The sequence below is a fragment of the Neofelis nebulosa genome, chromosome 5 (genome assembly GCF_028018385.1).
Source record: "Neofelis nebulosa isolate mNeoNeb1 chromosome 5, mNeoNeb1.pri, whole genome shotgun sequence".
NCBI lineage: Eukaryota > Metazoa > Chordata > Mammalia > Carnivora > Felidae > Neofelis > Neofelis nebulosa.
Genome location: NC_080786.1, coordinates 27,479,952 through 27,499,241, shown reverse-complemented (window position 1 = coordinate 27,499,241; position 19,290 = coordinate 27,479,952). Strand labels below are relative to the sequence as shown.

General features: G+C 41.2%; 1 protein-coding gene across 11 annotated transcripts in view; it reads right to left on the bottom strand.

Moving 5' to 3' along the window:
* NEK11 (NIMA related kinase 11) overlaps positions 1-19,290 on the bottom strand; it is a 288,025-nt gene that overhangs the window by 87,509 nt on the left and 181,226 nt on the right. For 9 of the 11 annotated variants that reach the window (XM_058729881.1, XM_058729882.1, XM_058729876.1 and 6 more), the window contains one exon: positions 4,949-5,009. The exons of the other annotated variants lie outside the window; for them this stretch is intronic. In XM_058729881.1, the coding sequence (XP_058585864.1) occupies positions 4,949-5,009 (61 nt within the window). The remainder of the gene's footprint in view (positions 1-4,948; positions 5,010-19,290) is intronic. 11 annotated transcript variants of the gene reach the window in all.

Below are 19,290 nucleotides of genomic sequence, written 5' to 3'. Positions count from 1 at the left end.
ATCAAAAGAAAAAGCTTCTGCACAGCGAAGGAAGCAATCAGCAAAATTAAAAGGCAACCGACAGAATGGGAGAAGATATTTGCAAACGACATATCAGATAAAGGGTTAGTATCCAAAATCGATAAAGAACTTATCAAACTCAACACCCAAAAAACAAAGAATCCAGTGAAGAAATGGGCAAAAGACATGAATAGACACTTCTCCAAAGAAGACATCCAGATGGCTAACCAATACATGAGAAAATGTTCAACATCACTCATCATCAGGGAAATATAAATCAAAACCACAATGAGATACCACCTCACACCTGTCAGAATGGCTAACATTAACAACTCAGGCAACAACAGATATTGGCGAGGATGTGGAGAAAGAGGATCTCTTTTGCACTGCCGCTGGGAATGCAAGCTGGTGCAGCCACTCTGGAAAACAGTATTTTTAGTCCTCAAAAAATTAAAAATAGAACTACCCTATGACTCATCAATTGCACTACTAGGTATTTATCCAAGGGATACAGATATGCTGTTTCAAAGGGACACATGCACCCCAATGTTTAGCAGCACTATCAAGAATAGCCAAAGTATGGAAAGAGCCCAAATGTCCATCCAAGGATGAATGGATTAAAATGATGTGGTATATATATACAATGGAGTATTACTCAGCAATCAAAATGAATGAAATCTTGCCATTTGCAACTACATGGATGGAACTGGAGGGTATTATGCTAAGTGAAATTAGTCAGTTAGAGAGAGACAAAAATCGTATGACTACTCATATGAGGACTTTAAGATACAAAACAGATGAACATAAGGGAAGGGAAAGAAAAATAATATAAAAACAGGAAGAGGGACAAAACAGAAGAGACTCTTAAATATGGAGAACAAACAAGAGGGTTGCTGGAGGGGTTGTGGGAGGGGGGGAATGGGCTAAATGGGTAAGGGGAATTAAGAAATCTATTCCTGAAATCATTATTGCACTAATTTGGATTAAAAAAAAACAAAAACTTGTACTGCCTTTATTGACACAGACACAGAAATTAGAAACCTCACCCTCCTCTGTAAAGTCTTCCAAGCTGCACCCCACTAGTGGACCCTTGTCTTCCACTTGCCTTGTTCATTCTGTGTTGTCCTCATCACAGGTGCCTTGTCATTATCAGCCTCCCTGGCTACACTCAGAGTTCATTAAGACAGGGACCTTGTTTTCTTCATCCTCTATGATATTTGGCTTATGTATGTGCTTTATAAACATTTTGAGGAAAGAAAGGGACAGAAGGTGGGGAGATAGGATACACATTTAAAGCATGGAAATTCCATGTTTTAAAAGTATCTGCCCTTGGTGAAATGGCCAAGAATGACTACATTCTTGGCTGTTTCCCCCATGTCCTCATTTCTGGCTTTTCCTTCTCTCTTTTTAATTTCTTTTCTTCCTCTCTGTCCTAATTTCATATGGAATCTCTCAACATCCTGTTCATGACTAGCCATGTCTTGTATACCATGGGAAATTTCAGGGGGGATTTAGGGCTTCAGAAATGAGGTGCCTCCATTTGGGACAACAGGTCCTCTATGTGTGAAAGAAGCACCTAGTGGGTGCTCTCTGGTATCATTATAAAGCTCTGCCCTGGTTTGTCCAGGACTCCACCTGGTAGCTGGGACTATGTCCCAAATAGGTCTAAAAATCTGACTCCTCACACAGTGCCTTGAACCCACCAGATCTCCCTAAATGTGTGACGCAGATGCTGAGGATGAGGCAAAAATACAATATTGCTTCCAAGGATGCTCAGTGACTCTTACATACAGTGCCAAATAGCTCAGCACACAGACAGTATCACATAAAGAGGAAAAAAGTGTAGGAAGAAGCTATTTTCAGTTTAGCTTATAGGCAAGTTCTCTATAATTTTAAGAAATAAAATTTTATTTTATACTTTAGTAATATTTTATTTGGGCTGTAAATCGGGGTGGGTGTGCATGGTAATAATTTCAGGGCTTAATGGCTTTAAAGCCATGGTTCTTAGAATGTGGTCTGGATCTGGACCATCAGCATCACTTGGGAACTTGTCAGAAATACAAATTGTTAGCCATGTACCAGACCTGCATTTTCACAAGCCCTCTAAGTGATTCTGATGCATGCCCAAGTGTGAGAACCACTGATACAAGGGCTTTAAAATGACCTCATGTATAGAGGATACTAATATACTGAACTTGGAATTCAAAAGGGCACCTTAAAATTCAGGATCTCTTGAAGCTACACAAATGCTAGCTCATTCACTCTCTCTACTTCCCATTGATACAGGCAGGGAAAATACCACTGCCCCTGTTTTATATAGAAATAAAACTAAATCTGGGGTTGGGTTGGGGTAAACCACTGCATACAACATTTTCAGGGCCGCAAAGTTAAAATTTGCATGGTCCAAATAACCAGAAAGGACATTTGCACCTGTTGTTTCTCTTCTCTTGTTGAGGGTTGGGAGAAACGCTTGAAAACATCTTAACACGCTCAACAGGCAACTGGACATTTCCCAAAAGCATAGGCTGATGCTGAATGTGAGCAAAGCTTAGCTCAATTCACAGAGGTGTGTTTCATTTCTGAGTGACAAGGCTTATACTCTGACATATTTTAGTTTAAATTGTCCCTTGTATCCTGTTAACATTCTGACATATATGAACACTACAGTGATTATCGTAGCTGTGAATCTCCCCAAAAATGTAGTTAGAGCAAAACAGGTACTGGCTACCTGAACAGGCTCATCCCCTGTAAAACCGCACAAGGATATTTCTTCAAGGCTTCTATGTAATAATGGAAGCCCAGAGTTCTGAAAGTAATAATATTCTCATCTGCAATGAGGGCCCTGCTGTGAGCACCTCCCCAGACAAGTATTTCAAAAGCATGCTTCCTCATCATCTATCAAAGTCTGATAGCCTTTATCTGCTCTCCTTTCCTGCATACTCTTAGGCATTTAGCTTTCACCTTGTGTCTTCTAAATTGCTTACCACATATCCATCTGTTTCCTCTCTTCTCAAATGAGCTAACATCTCCCACCTGCTCCCATCTTTACTGTTCCCTTTGTCCAATAAGTTTATACCAGCTTTATTCCCTTTTTGTCACTTGAGGGGAGCTCTAGGCAGAGATAAATGCAATTTTTTTCAAGTTTTATTTAAACTCCAATTAGTTAACATATAGTGTAATACTGGTTTCAAGAACAGAATTTAGTGATTCATCACTTACATACAACACCCAGTGCTCATCACAAGTGCCCTCCTTAGTACCCATCACCCATCTAGGCCATCCCCTGCCTACCTCCCTCTATCTACCCTCAGTGTGTTCTCTATAAATGCATGTTTTTGTTCCATGTTCCTAATGCTCATTTTTATAAAATCATACAGTCTAAAAGGGAATTTAGATATCATCTATCCAATCCAGTGTTAATTCCTTTTTTTGTAGTGGAATCTAGCTTTTTCAAGACACAACCTTATGTGTAAATCTAATATATAAAACAGATAAGAGTGAAACTATTTTGGTTGAAGCTGGTAAAGGAGCAGGGTATGCATCTCATTTCTCTTCAAAATATTTAAAAATATCTGTTAAGGGCCTCCTCTGCACCAGACGCTGTGTCAGACTCTGGAAAAACACAGATGAGCAGTGCAGACATGGGTTCTGTTTAGCTTCTCAGAGCCTTGCCCACTCTTCCCCAAGGAACCCAATTTGAAACTTTCTGATCGAATCTGAGATCCAGAGAAGAAAAGTGACTTAGCCAAAAGAAAGACTTCCTGGTCTTCAAATCCACACTTGGGAGCTAAATGTACCTAGTAAGTGTTACTGATGTGCAATTGAACAGATCATACCATGATGATCAGGAGAAAAAAATCCAGGAGCTATGTTATGACTGAAACTTCACACAGAGAAGTGGAATAAGCTACAAAAGGCTATAAACTGTGCATAAAGCTTCTAATAAAATAGTGGTGAATGCCTGCACATCTGAACACTTTATTTTTGAGAGAGGGAGTGAGAGGGGTATGAATGAGTGAGGGGCAGAGAGAGAGAGAGAGAGAGAGAGAGAGAGAGAGAGAGAGAGAGAGAGAGAAATATCCCATGCAGGCTCCATACTGTCAGCGCAGAGCCCAAAGCGGGGCAGGAGCTCACCTGAAGCAGAGTTCAAACTCTCCCAATGCTGGGCTTGAACTCACAAACTGTGAGATCATGACCTGAGCCAAAGTTGGATGCTTAACCAACGTAGCCTCCTGGACACATGATCTTTATTCCTGCCACTCCCTTTTAAGAGATCACTTTTGGTCATGAAATTTAAAACTTTAAAATAAAAACTCACAATCAAATTTCAAAGAAAAAAATCTCAGCCCTTTTCACCAGGGCCTATTGGTATAGCCTCTGCTAGTCTACCAATATTAGGTGTGACAATTTATCATCTAGTGCTAGAAGTTACCAAACTGGGCTTTTAGATTCAAGAAAAAGAAGAAAAACTAAGAAATAGGGTTTTATCCTTGAAGCTCAGCAATCCCATTTATCATACAGACAATGCTAAAGAAATTTCAGCTTTGCTTTTCAGACCAAATCACTTCCAATAACTGACTGACCTTCAGAGTGATGGTCACTTGGCTGCATGCCTAAGTGTGACCTGTTTCTACAGGAAGAGTTACAGGTTCCTCTTCCAGGGAACCTGGAAAGCCTGTTATGCACTGCCACTGGTGGATCACAATGGATCACTGAATTTCAACTATTTATTTCACCCTTGGAGACTGGGAATCACTTACACTAAGAAATTTTGAGTTGCCTGGCCCTGTGCCAGACTTTCAACTTCTCTTGGCCTCAGTTTCCTCCTGTATAAAATGAAGACACTGGACTGAAATATCTGTAAGATTCCTGACAAGCTTTTCTACTCCTTGGATATTCCATTAGAATCAGCACATATCACTACATTTTGGAATCTGAAGCAACTTACCTGGAGAGGTGCAACCGAGGACATTTTCCAAACACCTGACCAGTGCTTCAATATCACTGTCCTGTCAAAACAAGACAGATTTACTTCCATGTATGACAGAAGAATATTTACTGACATAGAAAAATGTTCTTGCTACATTTAGGCAAAACAGAACACACATACACACACACACAAAACTGGTTGCAAAATTATTTGACGATATGATCCCATTAAAATTTTTTTCATTGAAGTATAATTAATGTACAGTATATTAGTTAATATACATAACTAATATATATTAGTTTAAGGTGTACAATACAATGATTCAACATTTCCATATATTACTCAGTGCTCATCAAGGTAAGTGTACTCTCAATCTCCTTTATCTGTTTCACTCATTGCCCACCCCCCTGCCCTGGCACCTCCACTGTGGCAGCCACAGTTTTTTCTTAGTATTTAAGAGCAGGTTTTTTTTTTTTTGGTCGATTTACTCTTTGTTGTTCATTTGTTTCTTAAATTCCATATATAAGTGAAATCATATGGTATTGGTCTTTTTCTCACTTGGCATTACACCCTCTAGGCCCATCCATGTTGTTGCAAGTGGCAAGATTTCATTTTTTATGGCTAATATTTTATTGTAGAGACATACCACATCTTCTTTATCCATTCATCTATTGATGGACACTTAGGTTGCTTCCCTAACTTGGCTATAGTAAATAATGCTGTAATATACATAGGGGTGCATATATCTTTTCAAATTAGTGTTTTCATTTTCTTTGGGCAAACAGTTAGTAGTGGAATTACTGAATCTTCTGGTAATTGTATTTTTAATTTTTTCAGTAACATCCATACTGTTTTCCACAGTGGCTGTACCAGTTTGCATTCCCACCAACAGTGCATAAGGGTTCCTTTTTTTCCCCATTCTCACAACACTTGTTATTTCATGTATTTTTTTTTAATTTTTTTTCAACGTTTTTTATTTATTTTTGGGACAGAGAGAGACAGAGCATGAACGGGGGAGGGGCAGAGAGAGAGGGAGACACAGAATCGGAAACAGGCTCCAGGCTCCGAGCTGTCAGCACAGAGCCCGACGCGGGGCTTGAACTCACGGACCGCGAGATCGTGACCTGGCTGAAGTCGGCCGCTTAACCGACTGCGCCACCCAGGCGCCCCATTTCATGTATTTTTTATTTTAGTTGTTCTGACAGGTATAAAATGGTATCTCATTGCGGTTTTCATTTGCATTTTTCTGATGATTAGTGATGTTGAGCATGCTTACATGTTGGCCATTTGTATGTCTCTTGTAAAACTGTCTATTCAGGTTCTCTGCCCATTTTTAAATTGGATTGTTTGTTGTTTTAGTGTTGAGTTGTATAATTTCTTTTCATATTTTGGATATTAACCCCTCATCAGATACATCATTTGGAAATATCTTCTCCCATTCAATAGGTTGCCTTTTTATTTTGTTGATGGTTTCTTCCACTGTGCAAAACCTTTTTATCTCGATGTAGAATGATCCAATTTTTTACAAGAAAAACACCTGTATGTATATGTATATCTGTATCTCAGTCTCTTCATATCAATCTATAGATCTATTCCTCTATTTCTCTGATGGGAAGAACATACACTGAACATTTTAACAGTGCTTTTGACTATAAGGAAAGATTATGGATGATATTTATTTTCTTTTTGGTGTGCTTAAGTATTTTCTAAATTTTCTACAATAAACAAATATTACTTATTTAATCAACAAAATAGTAAATGCTACTTAGAATGGGGAAATGGTTTTATTCAATCTATATCATCTATTCAATACATCAAAAATGAAGTGAATATTTTTTTTCCTAGTGAGTGCCTCTACCAGCTCTTCTTTGGAAATGTGTGGTCTTCATAGGGTCATAAATCTAAGAATTGTATTTCTTATTTGCCTTAACTCTCAGTGAGAGTCAGATACCCCCCTGAGGGCTACAGGGATCCCAGAACTGTATTTGGCAACAAATATTGTCTCTAATACAAAATAAATATCTGCCCTCTACCCAAGTGGCTAGAAATATCCACAACAGCGTCATAATGATCTGGGGAAAAGGAATCACTTAATTATTTTCAGATTTGTGACTATACTGAGGGAAGTTAATAATTTATGGCTCATCTGCTCCATTTCAAAACAAGCAACACATTTCATATTGGAGTAATTGTGAATTTTAGAAAAAATGTACTATGGTATAATAGACTAAAATATTACATAAGTGTGTTATTTCATAATATAACAACTGGTGGGATTTGGACCACTTTTTATGAATGTGGTGAAACCCAGGATCATTTCATGTGCTGATGTATAGAAGAGGCAATGATGAAGAAGATATGTCTGGTCAATCCTGGTCAATGAGGCCAAAGCACTAACTGAAGACCTTGGTGTCCAGCCCAGGAATAGGGAGGCAGGAAATCCAGAAGAAGAAAAAACAGATCCCTTCCTTCTTCCGTACCCTTGTGGTCTCCAAACTTAACAGGGACAGCCTTGAGGCAAAGAGGAAACTGGCAGAGACATGCTCTGTCAGAGGAAAAGCAGAGCACCCATTGGCACACACAGGTGATGACACCACCCCAGCAAGCCCAGGTTCTAAGCCTTGCTGCTCTACTAAGTGTGCTGGCCTAGGTCAAGTAGTTTGACTTCTCAGGTCTTAGTTTCTGCATCTATATATGCGAGGCCAACTTGGTCCCCAGGCCAAGCTTCCGGCCAAATGCAGCCACGTGAGTGACTTCAAACAATATCACATGGAAAAGAAGAACTTTCTAGTGAGTCTAGGCAACCCACAGAATCATGAGACAATAAATCACTGTGGTTTTTTTTTTTTAATGTTTATTTATTTTTGAGAGAGACAGAGACAGAATGCAGATGGGTTAGGGGCAGAGAGAGAGAGGGAGACACAGAAGCAGAAGCAGGCTCCAGGCTCTGAGCTGTCAGCACAGAGCCCGACGCGGGGCTCGAACTCACGAGCTGTGAGCTCATGACCTGAGCTGAAGTTGGACGCTCAGCTGACTGAGCCACCCAGGCGCCCCAATAAATCACTGTTTTAAGCCATTAATTTTTGGAGCATTTTGTCACACAGTAAAAAGATAACTGAGATACTAAATAAACTGAGATGGCAGATCATGTACTTTACATTTTTATTTATCCAGCACCCCGCACAGTCCTGGGAACATGACCCATGCTAAATGCTCACCTGCCCAGGTCTCTTCCAGCTTCCGTGATTTGCAAGTAAGTAAAACAGAAGACTGGCATCTACTCTTTAGATCATAGTCTACCTCTAGGTGGACAGCAGGGCTCTTCCCACTCAAAGTTCATCCTTACTGGGAAAGTAGAGGAAAAAGCACACTACTTCTTAATTCTATGACCTTAGTCAAGTAGGTTAACCTCTCCAAACCTCATTTTTCTTCATTTGTAAAGTGAGGAGAATAATGTCCTGTATCTCACACAGGGCTCTTATGAAAAGCGAATGAAATAATAAAAAGCCTTTAGAACAGGATATGGCTTGTTGGAAATAGTCAATGGGTGGAAGAAGAGAGTTGGGCAGAATGGGATGGGACGGGAAAGGGACAGAGACATAAAAGATTAAAAAGTCCCAATCACTGTGCCTGCCACAGCACATGGAGATTCACAATAAGTATTTGAGTTGAATGCAAGCAACAGAAACAGCAAGAACCGGAGTCAGGTTGTAGGAAGCATCCAGATGGTTGGGACATTTCAGTTATATCTTCCCAACACAGAGGATAGGGAATCCTGTACAAGGGTGTGGGGAGGGCAGAAATAATTCTAATTCAATTGAATGAATGAACGAATGAATGAATGAATACTAACTTTTACTAAAGTCTTAATATGTGCCAATGTTGCACCAACTTACATGTATTAATTTATTTAAACTCAACTAAGTGGCGCTATTGTTCTCCCCATTTAATAGCTGAGAAAACTGAGACACATACAGACTCCATAATGTGACTAGGTTCATGCAACTAATAAGAGGTAGAAAGGGTATTTGAAGTTATAGATCTGTGTATCAGATATTTGAAGTTACAGTGCAGATGTAGAGTATACACAGAATACACAGACACCCATGCAGTTTTGTCTGGACTTTCATCCCATGCTATTAAAAATTCTTCAGAAACATAATTTTAATAGCAGCATAATATTGCACTCTAGTGCCATATCACATTTATTTACCCATGCCCCCCTCATTGGACCTCCAGGTTACTTCCACTTTTCTTTATTTTAAGTAATATTGCAGTGACTATCTTTGGACACACATCATGGCCCCATGTTTGATATTATTTCTTTAGGTTAGTAGAATTATTGAGCCAAAGACTGTAAACATTTAGAAACGGTCCTTTTTTCTCTGCTCTCGCCCTTATCTTCACACTCTCATCCATCCCAAGCAGAGCGTTTTCTTCACAATGAGCTACTTCATACTTTGTTTCATCCTCCTCTCATTAAAATTTGCTTTCACTCAAGAAAAGATATGGTATATCCATTTAAAGCCAAGTTAATTGATAAGGCTCATGTGTTATCTCAGGATATTTGTGTTTCAACAAGGGATATAACCTCATATCAGAGGAATGAATTTCTAATAGCAAAAGTTTAGGCAGCAGAAAGCAAGCATGTCAAAGGAAAAAGTCAGGTGGTATCTTTACAGGGCTGTAAAAATCATACTGCACAGATTCTCATTTAAATATCAGCAAGTTCTGTCTGACTAAATAATCCAGATGATCTTCTCACCTTAGAGCTAGTCATGGTGAACAATTAGTTAGTACAAACACACACACACACACACACACACACACACACACACACACACACAAGGTCACTTCATTACCCAGCTGTATTCCATTCAGAAAACATTTACTGAATACTAGTTATATGCCAAATGTATACAAAGATCAGGGAGAACAGATGAGCCTTACTTAGCCCATGGTTTGAGGACATATCACCCATTTCCATAGATGGAAGGGAAGAGGGCACATGAACTGAGGCCAGGAGGGATGAGCTTGTGTCCCAGAGTATAACAGACCATCCTCTTTCAGCAGGAAATTCCATTATTTCCCGTGCAATACGTCTTCTCCACAATCAGGTGGCTGGTAGGGTCACAGAAGCCAAACCAGGAAACCAATACAAAGGCCCTTTTTTTTTTTCTATTAAAGGAGAAAGAGCCACATATTAAAAGTAAACAAAAATCCAATAACTACACTAGCTACCCTAGCTCAAGCTACCATCATCTCTTGCCTGGACCATGCAACAACTTCCTTACTCCTTTGCTTCCACTGTGGTTTCACTTCGATCCATTTCCCTCACAAGACCAACTACTGCATTGCTGTGCACAGAATAAAATCTAGCCCTCTGTACATAGGATAAATCCTATCATGGCTTTTCCATGTTCTGTGTGATCCAGCTCCTCCTGATCTTTCCAACCTCACTTCTTTCCTATTTCCCTCCTGTTCACTATGCACCGACCACATTGCTCTCTTTTCTTCAAATGCATCAAGATCGTTTGCACCTTGAGGCCCTTCTCATTGGCTAAGAACGCTCTTGTGTCACATATTTAAGGGACTGCCTTTCTCATCCTTGAGGTCACAACATTCTGTCACATGCTCAGGGGTTCTCTGAGCACCTATCTGAATTATGTTTCCACCACCACAGCCAGCCCTATCACGGTGCTCTGTTTGTTTTGACTCACTTTTCCAAAGAGAAAATTAATGTTCTGTTCATTATCGTGAGCTACATGAGTGCAGAACCATACCTGCTCAGAGCTGGGCACACAGGAAGCAATCCATAAACCTTTTCCAAACATGTTGATGAAAGAAAAGCCACACCAGAACAACAGACAGAATATTCTTGTTTCTACCTCACTGCATGTTTTACTTAAATTCAGAGCTTCTCAATCCTGTGCAAACTTTGAGTGCATCTTCCCCACTGAATTCTTTTGGAGGATTTTATCCGCAGAGCTTCCTTTTGAGCCATCTGACTGTGCAGCTCGTGCTTCAACCTGTCTTTTCTTCTCGTCTCTCAGATGTCTTACCATAGGGCTATTTTCTGACTCCTTCTGAGCTGACCCCAGAGACAGATATGACCTGACAGGCTGTCCCCAAACTGGAGCTTCCTTTGGTGAAATCCTTCTCGTGAACCTTCTGGGAAACTTCCTGTTGCTACCTTCCGAATGTCCCCAAATGAGGCATGTGGTTTCCAAAGATGACCCCACTGTGGGCCACAGCCTTGCCACCACAGGGTCCACACCACTGGGCACTGTGGGATGTGTAACTGTTAAGGGATAAAAGCCTCACATGGAGCATGTGAGTGTCAGGTTTAGAATTGCTCATCCCAAATTTAGCTTTCTGCTCATTAGTCTCTCAGGCTTTCCTCATTTCATGGTTGGTTCTTCCTGGGGCTGGCTCACTATTCTTCCCAATTCCACATTCTAGCAAGCCTCATGTTACTCATCCTACAGACCCTGTGACCCTTGAGGAACCGGAGCCTTTACTCCCTGGGTCACAGATTCATCTACTGTGGCCTCAAGAAAACTATCCCTCATCAACTCAGTCTACAAAACCATCCCTGCTGCTACTGTTACGAAACATTTGCTGATATTTACCAAAATATGAGCCAAAGAATTTTAAAATTTTTATTTAAAGTTTACTTATTTTAGACAGAGAGACAGAGACAGAGCATGAGTGGGGAATGGGCAGAGAGAGAGGGAGACACAGAATCGGAAGCAGGCTCCAGGTTCTGAGCTGTCAGCACAGAGCCTTATGTGGGGCTTGAACTCACAAACCATGAGATCATGACCTGAGCTGAAGTCAGACACCTGAATGACTGAGCCACCCAGGCGCCCCTAGAACTTTTTAAAAGGAATCTATGAAAATACATCTCAGAAATACTGTGTATGATATCTTGGAGATTCACAACTTTCATGAACATATTGAAAGCTCTGAAAAGCTCTCTAGTAAAGATTTAAAATCTTGTTTAACACAGTATTTCCCAAACCTAATTGCCCATGAAAGCTAGTTCATTCTGTGAAAGTTGCAGGAACATACTTTGGGAAATCCTCATGTGAACAAATAGATTAACAGAGCCTCCTGTGTTAGTTCATACATTCTAGGATCCCCAAGTGTCTTTACTGAATTTAGTCCTGGGACTTCTGCAAGCTTCCTGTCCTTACTCTTTTGTTCAAGTAAAATTTTCTACTAAGAGAACCTCTCTTCTGTTATACATAATAAGCTCCTCTTCATTGGAGGAAAGATTGTTTGGTTATCTTTACTAATGCCTTTAATTTTTCAATTAAAGAATTTTTTTAGTTCTTTGAGATTAAAAAATAATGCCACTTTCCCACCATTGCCCTCAAATCTCTACTTAAAACAGTTAGCAAGAACTAGCATTTCAGCTAGTAGATATCTGCATGTAGTTATTTACATCCTGCCACTTCACATTAGAACCAGGATTCTTTAGATTCTGGAGCCACTTCTAGAAAAAGGATGGAGCACAGTTTTGCTTTTTTTCCTCTGCATAGATTAACTGAAAGGGTTTTATACTTTAACTTTACAAACATAGGTCACAGTTACCCAAAGGGTTTTAGGATGAAACTAGAAAAGTATTTTCAGAATCAGTAACTCACATTTGGTGATGGCAGACCTGTATCAAACCCTGTGTTAATTTGAGTATTAAAATTCAATGTGCTTCAATTAATTTCTCACTCTCCCCCTTTTTTAAAACTGAAGTGTAAAAAAAAAGAGGTTAGAGTGGGAAAGAGCCAAAGCATAAGAGACTCTTAAAAACTGAGAACAAACTGAGGGTTGATGGGGGGTGGGAGGGAGGGGAGGGTGGGTGATGGGTATCGAGGAGGGCACCTTTTGGGATGAGCACTGGGTGTTATATGGAAACCAATCTGACAGTAAATTTCATATATTGGAAAAAAAACCGAAGTGTAGTAGACATACAATATTATATTCGTTTCAAGTGTGCAACATAGTGATTCAACATTTATATACATTACAAAGTGATCACCACAGTAAACTAGCTACCATCTCACTCTCCTTTTAATTGCTGACCTGTGGAGAAAAGCCTAAAAGGGGCAATGGGAAAACAATTAACAGGAAACTGTTGCACGGGGCCATTTCTACCTCACACTTGTGATAGAGAGGCTTTCCAATCTTGTTTTGTATTCTGAGCAAATGGAGCTCTTGGCCTATCAGCTTTGGAGATGAGGTCTGCAAACATTTGTGGCTGACTGTTCTCAGAGTTAATGTCATTAAAGCAGCCAATGAGTGTCTGGGAAACAACTAGCTGTTCTTTTTTTATTCAGTAGATACATGGTCCTCTTACCCGATGATTCTCAAATTTCACTGTGTGTAGGAATCATCCAGGGATCTGGTTAAGAATGTAGAATCTGATTCAGTAGGTCCGGTGTAGGGCTGAGATTATGCATTTTAACAAGCTCTCAGTAGCTGCTGATGCTGCTGGTCCACGGACCACAATTTCAAGAGCAAACTTTAACCAACATGAATGTTATGGACATTGAGTTCAGGTAGACTTCTGTAATGAGCAGGCTACGAGGATTGTTCTAGAAAGGTCTATCTGCCTCAGAGAATTCTCTTTTCTTCAATTAGTGTGAATGTTACTTTAAGCTGGGAAGAAATGCCATGAGCACCTATTTTGCCAACTCAAGACTTTCTGACTACAGCACCATTGACATGTTGGGCTTGGTAATTCCTTGTGTGGGGGACCCTGGTGTGCACTGTAGGGTGTTTAGCAGTATCCCTGTCCTCCACCCACTACTAGTACCCTCCCTCATCCCAGGTTGTGACAATTAAACACACCATTAGACATTTCCAAATATCCCCTGGAGGGCAAAACCCCACTGAGCTTACATGGAATCACATGGCATCATATTTGTTGTGTTCTATTCCAGAGTACCTGAGTTTATAGTTTTAATTGACCACAATGTGGATGTAGCTCACAACTCTAAAGTCATCTCCATGAGGGAGAACTATTTAAGTGCTAAGACTAAGACATTTCACCTTCCCTGCATGGCTGCAAGAACATGATGCCTTTTCTTTCCTGACATTTAGGATAGTGGGATGTGTGTGTCCAAACATATATATGTATATGCGGGGGGGGGGGGTGTATAACCATAGAACTTACATTGAAACCAAAGATATTAATATATTAGACACATTATAATATATGTTTAAAACAGTAGCAAAATCTCCCCCTTTACTCTTATTTTCATTCAAGAAAAATACGTGTGGAACTTTGGTGTATGGTACACCAAAGTATGGTACTAGATATTTTCATGATGAATTAGAGAGTGGCAAAGCTCAAAAGAATCACTGAAGTGCTCAGTGTCAGACACTTTAATATTTTGACTCTTGCATACACTGGAAATTAAAAGTTAATTTAACTTTTTAAATTTATTTTTGAGAGAGAGAGACAGAGGGCAAGCAGGGAAGGGGCAGAGAGAAGGAGACACAGAATCCAAAGCAGGCTCTAGGCTCTGAGCTGTCAGCATAGAGCCCGACGCGGGTCTCAAACTCACGAACTGTGAGATCATAACCTGAGCCGAGGTCAGATGCTTAACCAACTGAGCCACCCAGACGTCCCCAAAAGTTCATTTAAATGTTAGCTTTGAGTTAACACTTTTTTAATGTTCTGAAACCTTTCTTTGGGCTGTAAAAAAACAAAACAAAACACCCTATCATTGTCAACCACTTGTTGTTTCCCTAGTCAACTTACTATTGATATAATTAGAGAAGTATGACTCCTGGAAAACATAAAAATCTCCCAACCATAAAGAATTCAGTGGTGTAGAAAAAGCAGTTTTCCTTTACAGGAAGAAGACTTTCTATGAGCATTATTTTGTTGGGATCTAATACTCTGGTAGATGCAATGGACCAAATTCTTAATAACATTTGCATATGGATACTCAATAACAGGACAAGGTAGTCAAAACATAGTTACAAGGTATATATCAAACCAGAACTGCAGGGGATCTTACATTTTTCATAATTAGTGCTAGAGGAAAGCCCCAGATACTGTCAGCTGTGCATATCACAAGCATTGCTTTGTTCCTTGAAATTCAAACTTTTACTTGAAAGTTGACAAGAAGCTGTTTTGAAAAATATAATCCAATAACTACACCAGCATATTTCTATGCCAATATTCTTGCTAGAAAAAGAAAAAGAATCTTAATTTAGCATCTATATTACCTAGGACAGTTTCAGCTACAACTAACGAAAAACCTACATAAACTGGCTTAAACAAAGAGCACGAGTATGTTACTTTCCATGCATTCGCAGACCCCCTCTTCTCCAAGAAAACACATCCTCACACTTTTTGGCCACAATGGATTGCATATTCATCTTAAACCAATCCCTCTCAAGTGGAGTCTGATCCCAGTGGCCAGACTGGGTGGAATGAAGCAGGACTTAGGATTTATCCAAAATCCTTTGGCCACTGGCACAAAGCTGAGGCTCTACAGAATGGACCAAGGGAGAGGGAAACAGCCTAGTGGTTAAGAGCATGGACTCTGAAACAAGCCCACCTGAGTTTAAATATGGCCTTGCCATTTGCCAGTCTTATGTCTTGAGCAAATTACTTAACCTATCCATGCCTCCATTTCCCCATCTGTAAAATGGGTTGTTGGGAGGATTAAATGTTAGCATCTGTAAAATGCATAGATCCATGCCTGGCACATATTAATTGTAATATGTGTTTGTTAAACAAAATGCTCAAAAATGTTTTTTTGGTACACAGCCAATATGGCTCAGCATCTTGGAGTGAACCAGCTTAACTTCCTGGTCAAATTGTTGGAATGGGTAATGCAGTTGAAGAAATCTCTTTCTGAAGCAATGTGCTTCTCAAGCTATTGTGGATAGTCACTTATTCCCCTGAGGGAACAAAGCAATAAGAACCCCCTCACAGAGAGTCCTAGTCCCATGAGGTTTGTTGTCCAAAGTCTAAGGACATTTGACCTTTATCTGGATGAAGAAAACACTGCAGAGGAAGGAGCCCAAAGAGAGGAAGGCAGAGACATAAAGATGCTGTGTCCTTCACTCTGCCACTCCCCACCCCACCACCATGAATGTCTTCCTCTCATTAAGTGAGAGAAAAAGAATTGCAAATTGGCTAAAAAGAAACAAAGCACTTATTTAAAAGAAGTGTTACAGGCAGAGAGCCAAAGCATAAGATACTCTTAAAAACTGAGAACAAGGGGCGCCTGGGTGGCGCAGTCGGTTAAGCGTCCGACTTCAGCCAGGTCACGATCTCACGGTCCGTGAGTTCGAGCCCCGCGTCAGGCTCTGGGCTGATGGCTCGGAGCCTGGAGCCTGTTTCCGATTCTGTGTCTCCCTCTCTCTCTGCCCCTCCCCCGTTCATGCTCTGTCTCTCTCTGTCCCAAAAATAAATAAAAAACGTTGCAAAAAAAAAAAAAAAAACAAAACTGAGAACAAACTGAGGGTTGATGGGGGTGGGAGGGAGGGGAGGGTTGGTGATAGGTATTGGGGAGGGCACCTTTTGGGATGAGCACTGGGTGTTGTATGGAAACCAATTTGACAATAAATTTCATATATTGGAAAAAAAAATAAAAGAAGTGTTACACAAGTCTGAAACTTGAGCAGTTGAAGAAGAGAGGCGTTAGTTACAAAGTTAGGTAAATGAAAACAATTTACACAGTTCTCTTTGAAGCTGAAGATAGATCGATCAGTCGGATCTAGCAGTTGTATCAGTAAAATGGAAACAAGTTCACAATGTTGTGCCCTTCTTGGAATGAATTCTGAATGAGTGAATGAATGAACAAATGAATGAATGAAAGGCAACTAGCTGTCAGAAGATCGTATTTTGGGATAAGGGCTCAGTTTGGGCACCAGGAGCCCTGAGCAATTGTATATCTATCTTTAGGCATTCTCAAGAACGTCCCAGAGGGTTCTTGGTCTGCACCTACACCTTGTGGTGGCGAAAACTCCACCATCTGTCGGCATCTAGCACCGTCAGCCCTCTGCCAGCAGGTGGGCTATGCTGACTCCCCAAGGCATACCCAGAGAAGGCTCAGCAGATAGCAGCACAGACATGAACAGTTTCACAGCTGTGAAGTGTCTTATGTCTCCAGGGGCTGAAGGCTGCCCAGGATAAACGGGAATGGATACCTACATGGCGTGCGGCCAGGCCCGACACCATTTCTGTCGGGGGAACGATCCCAAACAGAGCTCTATAAATGGATGTACAAAGTGGCCATAACCTTCCCTTACAGTTCCAGCCACAGAGGGGAGCTCGGCCTCATCTCACTCAGACCCTGGGGCACATCCTCCCACTCAAGGGTCCCTATGTCAGCGGCTGTGAGGGTGTGAAGGGCTGGTTTCTTTTACCTCTTGGTCACCTTTTGTCAGTCATTCCACAGGGTGAAACTAAACCACACAAAACCCCTTTGCCCACTCATGCTCAGTCATTCCGGACTCACTTTTTCCTAAGACACCTCATTTGAGTGTACCCGGGACCTCCCCGAAGCTGCAAAGTCATGCCTGGGCCACAGACTGCCGAAGAAGCAGCCTTGAGACAGGCTGACTTACAAGTGTCATTATATATGTATGAATACCACAATTCTGTTGTAGTTTTTTTGGGGGGGAGGGTAGTTTTTCTTGTCTTGATGACTTTGTTGATGATGCATTATTTTTATCAAGGTAAGATTTGCATGCGGGGAAATGCCTAGATCTCAAGTGTACTATTGGCTAAGTTTTAGAAAATGTATACACTCGTGTAGCGACCACCCCAAATAAGATAAAGAACACCCCTGTCATTCCTGGAATTTCCCTCATGCCTCCTTCCAGCCAACCCCCACCTTCCACTGTTACTGTTGTGCCGATTTCTACTGCCATCGATTCATTTTAAGACTTTACTGGGGTGCCTGGGTGGCTCAGTCAGTTAAGTGTCCGACTCTTGATTTCGGAGCAGGTCACGATCTCACAGTTCGTGGGACTGAGCCCCATGTTGGGCTCTGCACTGACGGCATGAAGCCTGCTTGGGATCCTCTGATCCTCTCTGCCCCTTCTCTGTTCATGCTCTCTCTCTCTCAAAGTAAATAAATAAACTTGAAAAAAAAAAAAAGACTTTACTTCAGTTGCCCTTCACTGGATTGGCCTTGCACTTAAAATAAAATCCGCTCTCCTCACAAGACCTTCATGATGTAGCCTGACCTCTCCAACTAACATCGATCTTCTTGCTCGCTATGAAATTTCTCAAACTTGCCAAGCCCTTTCATGACCCTGGGCCTTCCTACATACCCTTCCTCCTCTCTGAGACTCTCCCAGCTCTGTTCCCTTACATCGAGGGGCTGGCTTTTTCTGTCCTTCAGGTCACAGCTGGAAAGTTCATTCTAGAAATTCTACCTGACACCCCCGCTCAGTGGGCATCCCCGCCCTTCCCCCCAGAGCCCATTTACTCCATCATTTCCACTTCTTCCTTTCCTCATTGCCCCAGCTGTATGCATGCTGGCTTGCTGGCTACCTGTATCACTAGACTGTCCACTGGCAGGCATTCACTCATCCATTGATTCCACAACATCTGCTCAGTATTTGCTCCGTGCCAAATGCTGTTCAAGGTGCTAGGAATGCAGCAGTGATACAAACAGTATCTTTGCCCTACTAGCTTCCATTCTAGTGGGGGAAACAGGCCATAAATGAATAAGCAAATAAACAGTTGTAGGTCAGATGATGAAAAGACCTATGGAGGACAAGAAAGCAGGGAAAGGGCAGGACTTCTCAGGCCAGCAAGTGCTATTTTCTATAAGTAGTCTGAGTTCTCCCCAATATGATGATATAGAAACACAGACTTGAAGGTAGACAGGGAGCAAAATAATTTGTGTATCTGGGGCAGGGGGGCATTCTAGGCTTTCAACGGCAGAAACATGCTTGGTGTGTTCCAGAAACAGGAAAGAGGCTAATATGACTGAAGGGGGACGGGTGAGGGTGATTCTCCCAGTGATGGAAAGGAGAGGCTCTTCCATGGGCAATGATGGATGCTGCAAGGTCATTTTGAACAGACTGTGCCTTTCACTTTGAGTGAAGTATGGGGTGGAGAGAAGGAGGGTTACTGGGAGGTCAGTTAGAAGCTACTGCAATCATACACTGGGGAGGTGATGGTGGCTCTGGCCGTAGAAGTAGAGGTGATCATATTCTAAACATTGAGTCAGCAGGTTTTGCTTCTGGACTGGATGTGGAATTTGAGTGAAAGGACATGAGTCAAGGCTGACTCAGGAGGAGCCGATCTGGACTGGGGCATTAGCTCACTTTGGGACGTGCTTAGTTCAGGGTGTCTATTAGAAGTCCACATGATA